The sequence below is a fragment of the Oratosquilla oratoria genome, chromosome 16 (genome assembly GCF_046742065.1).
Source record: "Oratosquilla oratoria isolate Oo_2021 chromosome 16, ASM4674206v1, whole genome shotgun sequence".
Lineage (NCBI taxonomy): Eukaryota > Metazoa > Arthropoda > Malacostraca > Stomatopoda > Squillidae > Oratosquilla > Oratosquilla oratoria.
The window spans coordinates 54,812,109-54,828,122 of record NC_134792.1 but is presented as its reverse complement, the minus strand read 5'-3'; the positions used below and the strand labels follow the sequence as shown (position 1 = coordinate 54,828,122).

At 45.3% G+C, this 16,014-nt stretch overlaps 2 protein-coding genes across 4 annotated transcripts in view; one reads left to right on the top strand and one right to left on the bottom strand.

Moving 5' to 3' along the window:
• The window catches only part of LOC143033780 (uncharacterized), a 10,788-nt gene extending 5,388 nt beyond the window's left edge, over nt 1-5,400 (top strand). The window contains exon 2 of the mRNA XM_076199273.1: nt 5,200-5,400. Coding sequence (XP_076055388.1) covers nt 5,200-5,336 — 137 coding nt within the window. The 3' untranslated portion in view covers nt 5,337-5,400. The remainder of the gene's footprint in view (nt 1-5,199) is intronic.
• On the bottom strand, nt 3,007-8,624 carry LOC143033779 (uncharacterized). Of its 3 annotated transcripts, XM_076199270.1 has the most exons (3): nt 5,619-6,332; nt 4,501-4,727; nt 3,007-4,081 (listed from the first exon to the last, which is right to left on the bottom strand). In XM_076199270.1, the coding sequence occupies exon 3, from the start codon at nt 4,000-4,002 to the stop codon at nt 3,673-3,675; it is 330 nt and encodes a 109-aa protein (XP_076055385.1). In that variant the 5' UTR covers nt 4,003-4,081; nt 4,501-4,727; nt 5,619-6,332; the 3' UTR covers nt 3,007-3,672. The 3 variants fall into 3 exon arrangements, with proteins under 3 accessions (XP_076055385.1, XP_076055386.1, XP_076055387.1); XM_076199271.1 differs by lacking the exons at nt 4,501-4,727; nt 5,619-6,332 and adding an exon at nt 8,537-8,624; XM_076199272.1 differs by lacking the exons at nt 4,501-4,727; nt 5,619-6,332 and adding an exon at nt 8,341-8,362.
• Between the last annotated feature and the right edge of the window lie 7,390 nt (nt 8,625-16,014).

Here is a 16,014-nt window from a genome sequence, read left to right as displayed (position 1 = left end):
GTGAATATGATCATTATCAGAAAAAATAACTACTGTACTCAAAAGTAGCCTAAATCACAATGTATTCATTCATTTATTTATTCATTTATAAATTATGCAATATGCTAAAATTTTCTGTTTCCATTTCAGGATCTGTATCAACAGCTTCAATCCCTTCATCATCGCCTCCACTTGAATTATCTACAAACCTGACTTCACCATTAAAAAGGTCACTATCAGACTCCTCCACAGGCGCCATTTCTGCTAAATCATTTTCATCTAAAAGAAAGTCATGAACATCTCTGGACAGATTTATCATAAAAACTTCAGTCTCTCAAAAAGAAAATCTCGACAAAGAAGTTGCAAGAATTATATTTGCCACAAATTCACCATTTCGTCTTGTTCAGTATCCTCAGTTTCTCAAGATGGTTGAGAACCTGAGGCCAGGTTATATTCCTCCACCCAGAAAAGATATTGCTGATAAGTACTTGGATCTTGTGTATGAAAAGGAATATAAAAAGTGGGCAGATGACCTGAATAATGAAACTGTATGTCTTTCAATTGATGGGTGGTCTAACATCCATAATGAGCCCATAATATGTGTCACTCTAACAACATCCACTGGTCAGATTTATTTAGTTGACACAATAGACACATCAGTGAAACCTCACACTGCTGAATATCTTCTACAACTTGTAGAAAATTCGATCAAGAAGGCTGAACAAGATTTTGGTTGTCACATTGGAAGTGTTGTGACAGACAATGCAGCAAATGTCACCAAGATGAGAAAAGTCTTGAAGGAATCGAGTGAACCTGAGCATACCGTCCTCACATACGGCTTATATCGTTCCTTGTATACTTATGGCAAGTCTATATAACACTGCTCCTTATATTGATATGCTAAAAATGTCCTTTAGCAATCAGATCGCATATCAGATAGCAATCCCACAATATTTAAAATCTATAAAAAAAAAAAAATCTATTTAAATCAAATACATCTGATTTAAAAAGAAAACTAGATTCTTTATGTCCAGGGCGGCCAGGGATGCCCTCCAGTCCAATTGCACATCAGTCAGGCCAACGGTATGGCCGCCACAGGCCTAAATGTCATTAATGGGCAAAAAGGCCCAACTTTGGAGGGCTCTCACTGCCACAACCTTGGTCTCACGATTGTCATGTCTACCTTCTTGAGCACCGTATCCGACCCTTTCATTGTGGGACAAGTTTCGACCAAATCGCTGACCTTCGGATTTTCGCTCCAATTGATGGGGGGGTACCCTTTGAGAATTTTGGCATTTTGGGTCATTTTGGTCACCTCCACCCATTTACCCGCTATGACACCCACAGGTCCAGGGCGGCCAGGGATGCCCTCCAGTCCAATTGCACATCAGTCAGGCCAACGGTATGGCCGCCACAGGCCTAAACGTCATTAATGGGCAAAAAGGCCCAACTTTGGAGGGCTCTCACCGCCACACCCTTGGTCTCACGATTGTCATGTCTACCTTCATGAGCACCGTATCCGACCCTCTCCTTGTGGGACCCCATCCATCCATCCCTATTTTGGTTATCTCCTCAATTTCACACCATCCTCCTCTGCCATCAATGCCTCTTTTGCTAAACTTTACTCATTCTGTCCATGTGTCCATATTATTCGAATAATCTTTCATCAGCCCTATCTTCAAGCTTCCTTTCCCCCCCTGCTCTCCTCCTCACCTCATTTATCACTCTAACCATACTTCTCATAGAGTTCATCTCAAAGATGTTTAAGCTTTTCCTTTCTACTTCTCTTAGATTCCAAGTCTCCACCCCTACAGTGTCATTGGTATGATCACCCCTTCATATAATCCTTTCTTTGCATCCATTTCCAGATGCCTTCTTATGACACTTTTTAATCCCCCAAGACATTTACTTGCTTCTCTCGATCTACAGTTTACCTCCATCCCCACTCCATTTCCTTCCATATGTGACCCCAAATACACTTCCTCCGACATTTCTCCTTTAAGACTTACTTCCAACTCACTGCCATCCTCTCCCCTTGTACATCTCATCTTCTATCTTTTCTCCATATTTATCTTCAACTTTCTCCTATCACATACCTTCCTTAATTCCATCACTGTCTTAATCTCTCCTCTGGCCCTTCCACAATCACAGTGTCATCAGCAAAGAGCAACTGGCTCACCTCTCACTTCTCTCCATTTTCTTTAACCATCACTCCTGTGCACATTACCTTCCCATACCACCCCATCCATGTACACATTGAACAGCCATGGGGGATATAACATTGCCTTGACATAGCCCCACCTTTACCTCAAATCACTCACTCTCTTCATTTATAATTATATCATAGGCTCTACTCCTGACATAAAAACTCCTGACTGACCTAAATAGCTTTTCCCTGATCCCATATATCTTCGATACCTTCCACAGTGCCTTCCTGTGTACCCTGTCATAAGCCCTTCTCCAAATCCATAAAGGCCCCAAAAAACATCCTTACTTTAGTCAAAACCTTCTCACAAATGTTCCTTACTACAAAAATCTGATCCACGCATCCTCTACTTTTGCTAAACCCATACTGCTCTTTACCAACTACCTTCTCTGTTTTCTCATGATCCTCTCCTAATCTGTAGTAGAAATAAAGTTCATTAAATCAATAGCAGTGGTGTGGTGGCTGGTGAATTCATCGCACCTCTAAGCTTTCACACATTACATATGTCCAGCTAGCCATGAGTGATATGTTGCCAGTTTTGTTTCTTTTTTAGTACTATAATTTCATTTTTACTTTCTATATACTGCATCATGTTATATTTTTCATGTTTTTCTATATAAAATCATGAGTTCATTTGTAGCAGTAAATTTACACACTGATTATATATATGCTAGAAACGGCTATGGAAAGTAGGTAAAGATATATGTCCTGTTATACACAAAGTCACTCAGTGTATGTCTGTCACTCAGTTTCTCTGTGCTTTGTGAGATATGAAGGAGCTAAAAGACTTGTGTACAAATAATTATTTATTTGTGCTGTAAAGATGATCAGATTACATTTAAGGGTTTTTATTACCTAATGAGATGAGGCTTTAGTGCAGTTCTGTTCCTAAGCAAAAATAATAAGCATATCTTATTTTGATATAATCAATATGCTTTGGGATTTATAGAGATTTTGGATTAAATTTTGCTGTACCTTGAAGAAGCTGTCTACTGTGCTGTGAAGCTGGGTGTTGTCGTTGTTGTTGTTGTCGTTCCCTAGACTGTCTGACCGAGCAGTCCCGTCTCCCCAAGGAATGCCACAGCCGAAAGTGGGTTTTCCCACAAATTCTTTATAGAGTGTATGTTGTGTTGTTTGAGTGCATGATTGTGTATAATGCAGTCTTCCATTATGTGTTGTATGGTATGGGGTGAAGTGTTACATCCTGGGCAGCTGTTGACAATGCGGTCATCCAAGTGAATGATTCGTCAGAGTAGTCCAAAGCATTTTGAGGACATGATGTCAGCCACTTGTGGTACTGTGGTGCCCATGGAGGGACATTGCACAGTCCCAATGTAGAGCAGAATGGCCATGAATTTGGAGATCTCATGTTCAGTGTTAGAGAAAGTTGTGGCAAGATCTTTTTGAATGGCATAGAGGTTCATTTGATAGGTTTTGTGCTTGATGATCTGTAGGGTAAAGAACCTGTAGAAATACTCCTGGGTGGTCTATACATATGTAGGTGGCTGGTAGTTGCAAGTGGGCAGAGGGGATTGCTGATGTCCTCCTTGCAGGTTGTGGGCCACAGATAAAGGGCAATCTTTTTTCCTGCGTTTGGTCTTGGCTGTGCCCTTACCGATGCCCTTCCTGTTGGCCTCCTCTTCTTCCTCTTCCTCCTGTCGGTTGTCCTCCTCCTCATGGTCCTCCTCCTCAAAGAGTGGTGCAGTACACCACCTCTTGGCAGGAGGGTCGTTGCCGGGGCCTGGGGAACTTGGGTCATGTGAGATGGGCACAAATTGAGAGTCTTCATCATCATCCCTCGCCGCCCAAAGAATCATTGGCACTGATGCTTAGGTCCAGAGGAATTAGTGTAATCTATTAGGCCTTACTCCTGGGGTAAAACATATAACGAGGAAGCTGGAAAGAAAGAGAATAACATTAGAAACTTTGTAATGAACTTATAAAAGGGCATAATTTTCCCCTGGACAATGAATTCCAATAAAAACTGGCCATAAGTCCCCCATGAAAAATTCAGCAAAATTTGGGCATAGGTTCACCATGAACAATGTCTAAAATCAAAATGATTGGTTACATGGAGCTTTAAATATTAAAAGTTGTATGTAAACAATAATTGATTTTATCCCTTACTAAGCCAAGGGATCATATTTAATCAACTGGCCATTTCAAAAACAATAGACTACCAGGCACATGTTAAAAAAATTTCACCCCTATTTTCACTCATGTTTTTCACAAAATTCTGCCTTTCCTATGCAAATGACACATCAGGTTAAAGTTTAACTATTCAACTGTATCATATCAGGGTATCATCTACTTACATTATGAAAGGGGGAAGAGGCCATGGGCGCTAGGACAACAAGTGGAAAAAAAATCCTTCATTGTGTCTAGAGAGTAATTGAGTTTTGTGTCCCAGGCCAGCCAATGAGAGAGGCAGAGGAGGCTGTGATGTCACCCTGACTGGTAGCCAGAGACATAGTGATCGGCTCAGGATTGATGACATATTGGTTTACTCTACATGGGACGCAGTGGGCACCATTTTCAATATCTGTTAATGGTTATATATGGTCACTCACTTTGTAAAGGGTTAATGAAGTATTGAAATTTTTTTTTCAGCTACAAATATAAAATTAGGGTTTTACAGTACTAGAGTTATGAATAACTCAAGTTTTAAACAGTGCAAGATATTTGAAAATTGGCTGGTACAAGACAATGGTTGAGACTAAAATTGGTTGATATATGTAGAATGGGAGTAATTTGAGTATTTCTACATATAGAGGAGTCAAAGTCAGAGGTTTTGATTATCAACTCCACAGCCCCGAGTTTTACAATTGATTTTGGAACTGCCATTACTTTTTCCACTGGATTGATTTGTAATAATGTAAAAATGTATACAAAAAATTATACAGATAGCCCACTGTAGAACTAGCATATACCCTGAAGGACTTAATTTGGCTTGGTAATGTCACTTTGACCTAATTGTATGTCAGTTTTATTGATTGTTTTTTCTTTCTTTCCAGATATCTTACACTTTACAAAGAATATCATGGGCAAGGAGAAAGGACAGTTGAAGAAACCTGCAAGATGGTTGGTTTCAAGACTCCCAATGACCCTTATTGAAAATTTGGGTCAAGGTCTAGGTCACTGTACTTGGTAAACACATTAGAATTTGAATAACAAAAGACTAGGAAGGATTTTTGTAAGTAATGTATGAAGCTGTGTATGACTATATTACTCAGTAGTGTTAATAAATGTATTTTTCAACAAGTTATGCTTATTTTCATGGTTTTCTGTAAGGTGTTCAGAAATTGCAGCATTGAGTGGTGGCTACAGGGTAGTGAAAAGATGGACCCCACAGGCATGATGTACCCTGAGAGAAACCATTCACTAGCCATCTGTCTAGAAAACCTAAGGAAAAAAAAAGACAATAACACCCTACCTTATGGGGGTACCTAGTCTCTGGAACAGGCCTTATGTTCACATGCTCTTTAAGAACACTCCAACTCCTATCCTTTACATTATGTTCAGGAGAGCAGTTCACAGGCACCTGCATTGTCTCATCTTCAGCAAGCTAGCAAGATCAGAGCAGAGTTAGGCCTTGACATATGCCCTAAATACACATGACCCTTCACATATGCACAAACACCTTTCCACAGTAACATCTGCCACTCTTGACTCCACTTAGAAATGTGTGCCAGGGTTGTGTAATGTCACCTTGGTTGTTCAACATGCATAGGTATGGGATGATGTGAAAGATAAACATCCATCCATGTCATTCTTGGCCTTTCCCTGAGGTTTACAACTCTGCCTTCTCTCTTTTTTTTATATTTTTTTTACTCATTCTCTCCAGTATCCCTTCATGGGCCCTATCTGACAGCTCCCTCTCCACCCCAACTCTCCTCTTGACCCCATTTCTCATGCTATCCATCTTTGTAACCCTACTATACTTTCAAACACTTCATTTCCAACCTATTTAAATTTGTCATTTCTGGCTCCCTTAAATTGTACCCTTTATATAGTCTTCTCTTTGAATCCATCCCTAGATACCTAGTTTTCATTACGCTTTTCCCAAAAACATTGACTTGCTTCCCTCACTCAACAGTTGACCTCCCACTATTCCCAGCTATGTGTGACCCTTAATACTTAAGCTAACCTCTCTCCATATAGATTTGCCTGACACTGCCACCCTGACCTCTTGTATATCTCATAACCTTGCTTTTACCCACATTTACTTTCGGTTTCTTGCTATCACATACCTTCCCAAACTCTCTAACTGCCTTAGACCCTCTGACCCAGCCACAAGTGAGGCAGCATCAATAAACAATTGACTGACCTACTTCTGTGAACCCTCACAAACCATTTCCAATCCCCTGCCCATCACCCTTGCATTGACCAACCCTGGTGCAGCCCCTTCTCAGACCACTCCCACCAATCCCAACCCTAATACAAGCTCTGATACTGATGCAAAAGCTTTTGACAGCACTTAAGATGTTTTCCTTTGTCCCATGTATCTGTATTTCCTCTCAAAAAGCCTTGCTGTCAAACCTATCATGAGCCTTCTTTAAATCCATAACAGGCCAGAAAGCATGACGTTTCTTAAATGTGCCTTTCTACAAAAATTTGATGCACCCTCCATCTTTCACCCACACTGTTTCTCACCAGTTCTCTCTGATCCTCTCCTAATCATCTCAGTTAAGATCCTCCCATGTGCCTTTCCAAGTACACTCAATAAAGTGGTCCCTCTAAATGTACCACATTCCCATTTTCCCCTTTTCCCTATATGATGCAGAAGCCCTTTAGTGGAAAGCACATTGTTGTGGTGAGGGAATGTATCCATATACCACTAATACATATTACAATATATCACATGCCTGACACTTGATCCATATGTATGCAAGGTACCTAACAGACACTGGCCCTTTTGCAATGCCTCTAATCTTGCTGACATCCACATTTATAAATTGTAAAGATCAGACTCAGACATACAACATAATGACACCACCGCCCAACAAAATGTTACTGAATAAAGTACATAGTGACACCAGATTAACCATTTCCTTATACATACCAAAGTACATAATTATAACTCCAATCCCTACATCATGTCAAGGCACATCTACTGATAATAAGCAGACACTTAAAGTACAACTAAGACAAATAGTATTGTATAAATTCCAAACCTATGATCTAACTGTAAACTTGACACCAGACATGCAAAGATAGGCATATTGACATATATATGCGGCGACTGCGTCACATACACACACACAACTCTCCCCTAGAGAGCAAAGAACTCTCTCCCTTATGGGGAGTACACAGAGACTCTTCCCAAAGGGGATTACATCCCCATGCTGTAAGTATCTCTTGACTTCACTAAAGCAAGAAAGTCCGAAGAGGCTTTATGTTCCCTGCCATTGGTGTAACCTTTCACAGGTTACAGGAGCTTCAGTGTCTATGACCTGACGAGCAAGGCTAGAGAGGGCGTCGGCCCTTGCTCTTCTATGCTAGGAAAATCACGAGTGACCAGATGAAATAGTTCCTGGAATTGGCCTGCCATTACAGGGCAAGAGGCCCGAGCGGTGTCCACGTGGAATGTACATGAGCCCTGGTAGGTAGCCCTCGACCTGTGGGTGAGATGGTAGCCCAATCGGGGCAGGTGACCAAAATGAAAAAATCCAAAAGGGATCCACAGATTTTGGCCAAAATCGGCAGGTCGCCGATTTGGCCCAAATTGACCTCGGAGGGAGACAGTCGGGCACAGTGTACCGTGAGGTTGACACAAGGAGCCTGGGCCCAAGGACTTATGTGTAGCGACCATCCAAATTTGACCCTTTCCTCTGATTTTTCACATTTCCGCCTCTGGCGTCAAATTGGACTCCACGGCAGCCCTAGCCGCCCTCAACCTGTGGGTGAGATGGCGGGAAAATCGGAGCAAGTGACCAAAATGACCCCATGAATTTAGCCGAAAATTCGAAGGTGACTGATTTGGTCCAAACTTGCCCCACAGGGAGAGAATCGGTCAAAGTGCACAGCAAGGTAAACATCAGCAGCAGATGGTTTTTCCGGCGTATCTTATTTGTCAGACATTACGTACACAACCACACACAGAAAGAAGTATACACGGAGGCACATTGCTCCTTATTATAGTATATATTAAATACCTCGGCTTACAACTAAGTGTCCACAAGGGCCTACATTATCTAGCTACATGCAATGCATCGTACCAACCTCCCAGCACGTCACTATATCTTTGCAGATACACGCACTTCTATTTGCAAATTCCTGCACAGCCCTATCTTATGGCATCATTATCATATTTGAAATTATATACCTTACTAAAACTAGAATAAACGTTACCTATAGAGTCTAATTGTTAATTATTAATTGAACACAAAGTGAAATGATTATCCAACAAACACATCCTTTTTTGAAAACAGGACGATTCTATAAATGGCCTGCGACATCTGGCAACTTCTTTTTATTCTATGAAGAGTACTTTCAAAATCGCTATATATTACAAAAGGATGTTCTATCTTTTTAAAGAATGATCTAAAAACAATAGGTCCCTCTACAACCTCCATTCGTACAGGTTTATGGACTGAACATTCAGGTTCATGTTTATCAAGTACCTCCTTCTTTCAGAAGGGATGCAGACAGTATGAACAAGGGAAAACTCATCCATTATGACTTTTATTAATAAATGGGCTCAAATCTTGCACCGATACATAGTGGTTATTTTCTTCCTCGGATATATAGAGAAGGTTTACATCTTGATCTTTTTTCACTTTTGTAATTCTTCAAGGATACAGGCTTTTATTTTCATCATTATCAAAGGCAAAGACACTGACGCTGATGGGATTCTTCTTTTCAAATATGGTCATCTTATCTAATTTGACTGGGAATTCTGTTGCACTCCAATGGTAATTTTGAGCAGCAGCCTTAACTGTCTTACTAATTCTCTCTTTGTCCTTTTCATCCAAGCAATGTGACCGGGCAATGCACCACTTGAAAGACTCTTGATCCTCATTTTGAATATTCACTAGTTGATATTTTGCCTTTTGATATTTATTAGGAAGTTTCATATAACTAGACCCTTTCAATACTTCGTATTTTGCTATTTTGATTTCAAAATTGAGAACCTTGTCAATTATCCAAGCTGAGCCCTCTCTTGTAGATTGATCCATTTTTTTTCCTTCTAATTGACCAATCATATCTAGCACTACACTTTTTATTTCTGAAAGATCTGTGATGGGCTTCATCTCGCCACTGTTGATCCAGGGCTCTTGAATTGATCTGCTCCCATCTCCTAACTTCTTGTAGAACCGAACTTTGAGACAAAGATAAATTTTCAAACCTTTCCAATTGTGCTCTTTGACTCTGTTCTCTATAACATTCACCATACTCATGATAAAATTTTTTGGATCAATTGTACTAATATCGGAATAACAATAAACTCGTACTTGACCTGCACAACCTTCCCGACTATCATCGTATTTACATGTAATTTTAGATATCAGGTTCTGAAAAGTTTTTTTTTGTTTTTTGTTGCACTGTGCCTTTTGAGGTTTGAGACTTCAATGTTACATATCTGACATTTTGGTTTTGATTTCTTTGGAATATCTTGGGGGTTAACCTTGTAGTAATGTTTCTTACATTTTTCATGTCTTAAAGGGTTAAAAATGGTCTTATTACAAATTTGGCAATGAAATTGTCCCTCCTTATTTCAACTATTGTCATTTAGGATTCAAGCGTTTCTTGTTATACAGTGATTTTTCATGTCTTAAAGGGTTAAAAATAATTGGATCACAAATTTGGCAATGAAATGTTCTCTCTTGATTGTAATTAGGATCTAACCGTTTTTTGTGATAGACTGATTTCTCATGTCTTAAAGGGTTAAAAATGGTCTTGTTACAAATTTGACACTCGAATTTTATACATACTGGTTTTGATGATTTCATCATGGTATTTGGGTTGATATATGTATCCATTTGTATAAATTTTTTTGAAATCCTTTTTTGTTTGTAAATTGTAACTTTTTTCGGTGACCTGTCTAAGATATACTTACCCATTGACTAATGAAAGAAAATGAGGGAGATAATACGTCATGTTCAAGCCGGATGTAAGGAAATGATAGTGGCAACGTGCTGTAGGACTTGGGTTCGATTCCCATGCTGGGTACAAATGTTTTTGATGAATGTATGAGTGGAGGGGGAAAAATAGGAGGAGGAGATGAATAAATTGGAGGAGAAGAAGGAGGAGATCAATAAATTGAAGGAGAAAGTTCCAAAAATGGATCTGGAGTGAAATTACACATAACTTATTGTTCATTTTTAACCATGGTATTAAGTTCCAGATACATGTTAGATTGGGCACCCATGGCCAAGCGGATAAAGACTGGACCTATTAAGCCCAATGGTCCGAGTTCGAATCTGCATAGAGGTGCCCCCTCGAGGGGTTATCTAAGTTTGAAACTGGTTTCCAATTGCCGAGTGCGCATTAAGCAATTGTATAACACCAGGTTCAGGCGTGGATGACTAATAATACCAACCACATGCTATCCTTCTCCCCCAATTCAGTACTAGTCCGACAGGCTATGCATAAGACTCTGGATTACTGTCGGGTGGCGACGTATAACGAATTGAGGTGCACTCTGGTCCCTTCTGAATCTGGAAGCGGCTTGAAGATGTGCAGCTGGAGAGGGTAGTATGGAGGCAAGGGGCGCTTTTACTTGAATTTTGATTAAATTTAGATTTCGTGTTAGAATCTAACAAGGATATATTAAAGTTAGATTTCGTGGTTGAATGTAACCATAATATATTAAAATAACAGACCAACTTTGCAGGAGTGTCACCGCCACACCCTTGGTCTCAGGCTTCTCATATCTACATTGATATCCACCAAAGTTTGCACCAAATTTTAAAGCAAGTTTGGACCGAATAGATGACCTTGGAATTTTCGGGATAGGGAGCAGGGCAGCGTAGGCATGAGAATCGTCAGACCAAGGGTGTGGCGCTGAGAGCCCTCCAAAGTTGTGCCTTTTGACGTTTATGCCTGTGGCCGGGATCCCGTGTGCCCGACTGGTGTGGGATTGCAGTGGAGGGCATCCCAGGCCTTGCCGGACCTGTGGGTGTCATAGCGGGTAAATCGGTGGAGGTGACCAAAATGACCCAAAACCCAAAAAAACTCAAAGGGGGGGGCCCCATGGAATTTGGGGGGAAATCCTTGGGTGGGCGATTTGGTCCAAACTTGCGCCACAAGTAGAGGGTGGGATAGGGTGCAGGGCAGCGTAGGCATGAGAATCGTCAGACCAAGGGTGTGGCGCTGAGAGCCCTCCAAAGTTGTGCCTTTTGACGTTTATGCCTGTGGCCGGGATCCCGTGTGCCCGACTGGTGTGGGATTGCAGTGGAGGGCATCCCAGGCCTTGCCGGACCTGTGGGTGTCATAGCGGGTAAATCGGTGGAGGTGACCAAAATGACCCAAAACCCAAAAAAACTCAAAGGGGGGGCCCCATGGAATTTGGGGGGAAATCCTTGGGTGGGCGATTTGGTCCAAACTTGCGCCACAAGTAGAGGGTGGAATAGGGTGCAGGGCAGCGTAGGCATGAGAATCGTCAGACCAAGGGTGTGGCGCTGAGAGCCCTCCAAAGTTGTGCCTTTTGACGTTTATGCCTGTGGCCGGGATCCCGTGTGCCCGACTGGTGTGGGATTGCAGTGGAGGGCATCCCAGGCCTTGCCGGACCTGTGGGTGTCATAGCGGGTAAATCGGTGGAGGTGACCAAAATGACCCAAAACCCAAAAAAACTCAAAGGGGGGGCCCCATGGAATTTGGGGGGAAATCCTTGGGTGGGCGATTTGGTCCAAACTTGCGCCACAAGTAGAGGGTGGGATAGGGTGCAGGGCAGCGTAGGCATGAGAATCGTCAGACCAAGGGTGTGGCGCTGAGAGCCCTCCAAAGTTGTGCCTTTTGACGTTTATGCCTGTGGCCGGGATCCCGTGTGCCCGACTGGTGTGGGATTGCAGTGGAGGGCATCCCAGGCCTTGCCGGACCTGTGGGTGTCATAGCGGGTAAATCGGTGGAGGTGACCAAAATGACCCAAAACCCAACAAAACTCAAAGGGGGGGCCCCATGGAATTTGGGGGGAAATCCTTGGGTGGGCGATTTGGTCCAAACTTGCGCCACAAGTAGAGGGTGGGATAGGGTGCAGGGCAGCGTAGGCATGAGAATCGTCAGACCAAGGGTGTGGCGCTGAGAGCCCTCCAAAGTTGTGCCTTTTGACGTTTATGCCTGTGGCCGGGATCCCGTGTGCCCGACTGGTGTGGGATTGCAGTGGAGGGCATCCCAGGCCTTGCCGGACCTGTGGGTGTCATAGCGGGTAAATCGGTGGAGGTGACCAAAATGACCCAAAACCCAAAAAAACTCAAAGGGGGGGCCCCATGGAATTTGGGGGGAAATCCTTGGGTGGGCGATTTGGTCCAAACTTGCGCCACAAGTAGAGGGTGGGATAGGGTGCAGGGCAGCGTAGGCATGAGAATCGTCAGACCAAGGGTGTGGCGCTGAGAGCCCTCCAAAGTTGTGCCTTTTGACGTTTATGCCTGTGGCCGGGATCCCGTGTGCCCGACTGGTGTGGGATTGCAGTGGAGGGCATCCCAGGCCTTGCCGGACCTGTGGGTGTCATAGCGGGTAAATCGGTGGAGGTGACCAAAATGACCCAAAACCCAAAAAAACTCAAAGGGGGGGCCCCATGGAATTTGGGGGGAAATCCTTGGGTGGGCGATTTGGTCCAAACTTGCGCCACAAGTAGAGGGTGGGATAGGGTGCAGGGCAGCGTAGGCATGAGAATCGTCAGACCAAGGGTGTGGCGCTGAGAGCCCTCCAAAGTTGTGCCTTTTGACGTTTATGCCTGTGGCCGGGATCCCGTGTGCCCGACTGGTGTGGGATTGCAGTGGAGGGCATCCCAGGCCTTGCCGGACCTGTGGGTGTCATAGCGGGTAAATCGGTGGAGGTGACCAAAATGACCCAAAACCCAAAAAAACTCAAAGGGGGGGCCCCATGGAATTTGGGGGGAAATCCTTGGGTGGGCGATTTGGTCCAAACTTGCGCCACAAGTAGAGGGTGGGATAGGGTGCAGGGCAGCGTAGGCATGAGAATCGTCAGACCAAGGGTGTGGCGCTGAGAGCCCTCCAAAGTTGTGCCTTTTGACGTTTATGCCTGTGGCCGGGATCCCGTGTGCCCGACTGGTGTGGGATTGCAGTGGAGGGCATCCCAGGCCTTGCCGGACCTGTGGGTGTCATAGCGGGTAAATCGGTGGAGGTGACCAAAATGACCCAAAACCCAAAAAAACTCAAAGGGGGGGCCCCATGGAATTTGGGGGGAAATCCTTGGGTGGGCGATTTGGTCCAAACTTGCGCCACAAGTAGAGGGTGGGATAGGGTGCAGGGCAGCGTAGGCATGAGAATCGTCAGACCAAGGGTGTGGCGCTGAGAGCCCTCCAAAGTTGTGCCTTTTGACGTTTATGCCTGTGGCCGGGATCCCGTGTGCCCGACTGGTGTGGGATTGCAGTGGAGGGCATCCCAGGCCTTGCCGGACCTGTGGGTGTCATAGCGGGTAAATCGGTGGAGGTGACCAAAATGACCCAAAACCCAAAAAAAACTCAAAGGGGGGGCCCCATGGAATTTGGGGGGAAATCCTTGGGTGGGCGATTTGGTCCAAACTTGCGCCACAAGTAGAGGGTGGGATAGGGTGCAGGGCAGCGTAGGCATGAGAATCGTCAGACCAAGGGTGTGGCGCTGAGAGCCCTCCAAAGTTGTGCCTTTTGACGTTTATGCCTGTGGCCGGGATCCCGTGTGCCCGACTGGTGTGGGATTGCAGTGGAGGGCATCCCAGGCCTTGCCGGACCTGTGGGTGTCATAGCGGGTAAATCGGTGGAGGTGACCAAAATGACCCAAAACCCAAAAAAACTCAAAGGGGGGGCCCCATGGAATTTGGGGGGAAATCCTTGGGTGGGCGATTTGGTCCAAACTTGCGCCACAAGTAGAGGGTGGGATAGGGTGCAGGGCAGCGTAGGCATGAGAATCGTCAGACCAAGGGTGTGGCGCTGAGAGCCCTCCAAAGTTGTGCCTTTTGACGTTTATGCCTGTGGCCGGGATCCCGTGTGCCCGACTGGTGTGGGATTGCAGTGGAGGGCATCCCAGGCCTTGCCGGACCTGTGGGTGTCATAGCGGGTAAATCGGTGGAGGTGACCAAAATGACCCAAAACCCAAAAAAAACTCAAAGGGGGGGCCCCATGGAATTTGGGGGGAAATCCTTGGGTGGGCGATTTGGTCCAAACTTGCGCCACAAGTAGAGGGTGGGATAGGGTGCAGGGCAGCGTAGGCATGAGAATCGTCAGACCAAGGGTGTGGCGCTGAGAGCCCTCCAAAGTTGTGCCTTTTGACGTTTATGCCTGCTGCCGGGATCCCGTGTGCCCGACTGGTGTGGGATTGCAGTGGAGGGCATCCCAGGCCTTGCCGGACCTGTGGGTGTCATAGAAGGGCAAACGTAGGAGGTCACCAAAATGACCCAAAACCCAAAAAAACTCAAAGGGGGGGCCCCATGGAATTTGGGGGGAAATACATCGGATGTGGGTATGGTCCAAACTTGCGCCACAAGTAGAGGGTGGGATAGGGTGCACACCAGCGTAGGCAGGAGAATCGTCAGACCAAGGGTGTGGCGGTGAGAGCCCTCCAAAGTAGTGCCTTTTGACGTTTATGCCTGCGGCCGGGATCCCGTGTGCCTGAGTGGTGTGGGATTGCAGTGGAGGGCATCCCAGGCCTTGCCGGACCTGTGGGTGACATAGCGTGTAAATCGGTGGAGGTGACCAAAATGACCCAAAACCCAAAAAAACTCAAAGGGGGGGCCCCATGGAATTTGGGGGGAAATCCTTAGGTGGGCGATTTGGTCCAAACTTGCGCCACAAGTAGAGGGTGGGATAGGGTGCAGGGCAGCGTAGGCATGAGAATCGTCAGACCAAGGGTGTGGCGCTGAGAGCCCTCCAAAGTTGTGCCTTTTGACGTTTATGCCTGTGGCCGGGATCCCGTGTGCCCGACTGGTGTGGGATTGCAGTGGAGGGCATCCCAGGCCTTGCCGGACCTGTGGGTGTCATAGCGGGTAAATCGGTGGAGGTGACCAAAATGACCCAAAACCCAAAAAAACTCAAAGGGGGGGCCCCATGGAATTTGGGGGGAAATCCTTAGGTGGGCGATTTGGTCCAAACTTGCGCCACAAGTAGAGGGTGGGATAGGGTGCAGGGCAGCGTAGGCATGAGAATCGTCAGACCAAGGGTGTGGCGCTGAGAGCCCTCCAAAGTTGTGCCTTTTGACGTTTATGCCTGTGGCCGGGATCCCGTGTGCCCGACTGGTGTGGGATTGCAGTGGAGGGCATCCCAGGCCTTGCCGGACCTGTGGGTGTCATAGCGGGTAAATCGGTGGAGGTGACCAAAATGACCCAAAACCCAAAAAAACTCAAAGGGGGGGCCCCATGGAATTTGGGGGGAAATCCTTAGGTGGGCGATTTGGTCCAAACTTGCGCCACAAGTAGAGGGTGGGATAGGGTGCAGGGCAGCGTAGGCATGAGAATCGTCAGACCAAGGGTGTGGCGCTGAGAGCCCTCCAAAGTTGTGCCTTTTGACGTTTATGCCTGTGGCCGGGATCCCGTGTGCCCGACTGGTGTGGGATTGCAGTGGAGGGCATCCCAGGCCTTGCCGGACCTGTGGGTGTCATAGCGGGTAAATCGGTGGAGGTGACCAAAATGACCCAAAACCCAAAAAAACTCAAAGGGGGGGCCCCATGGAATTTGGG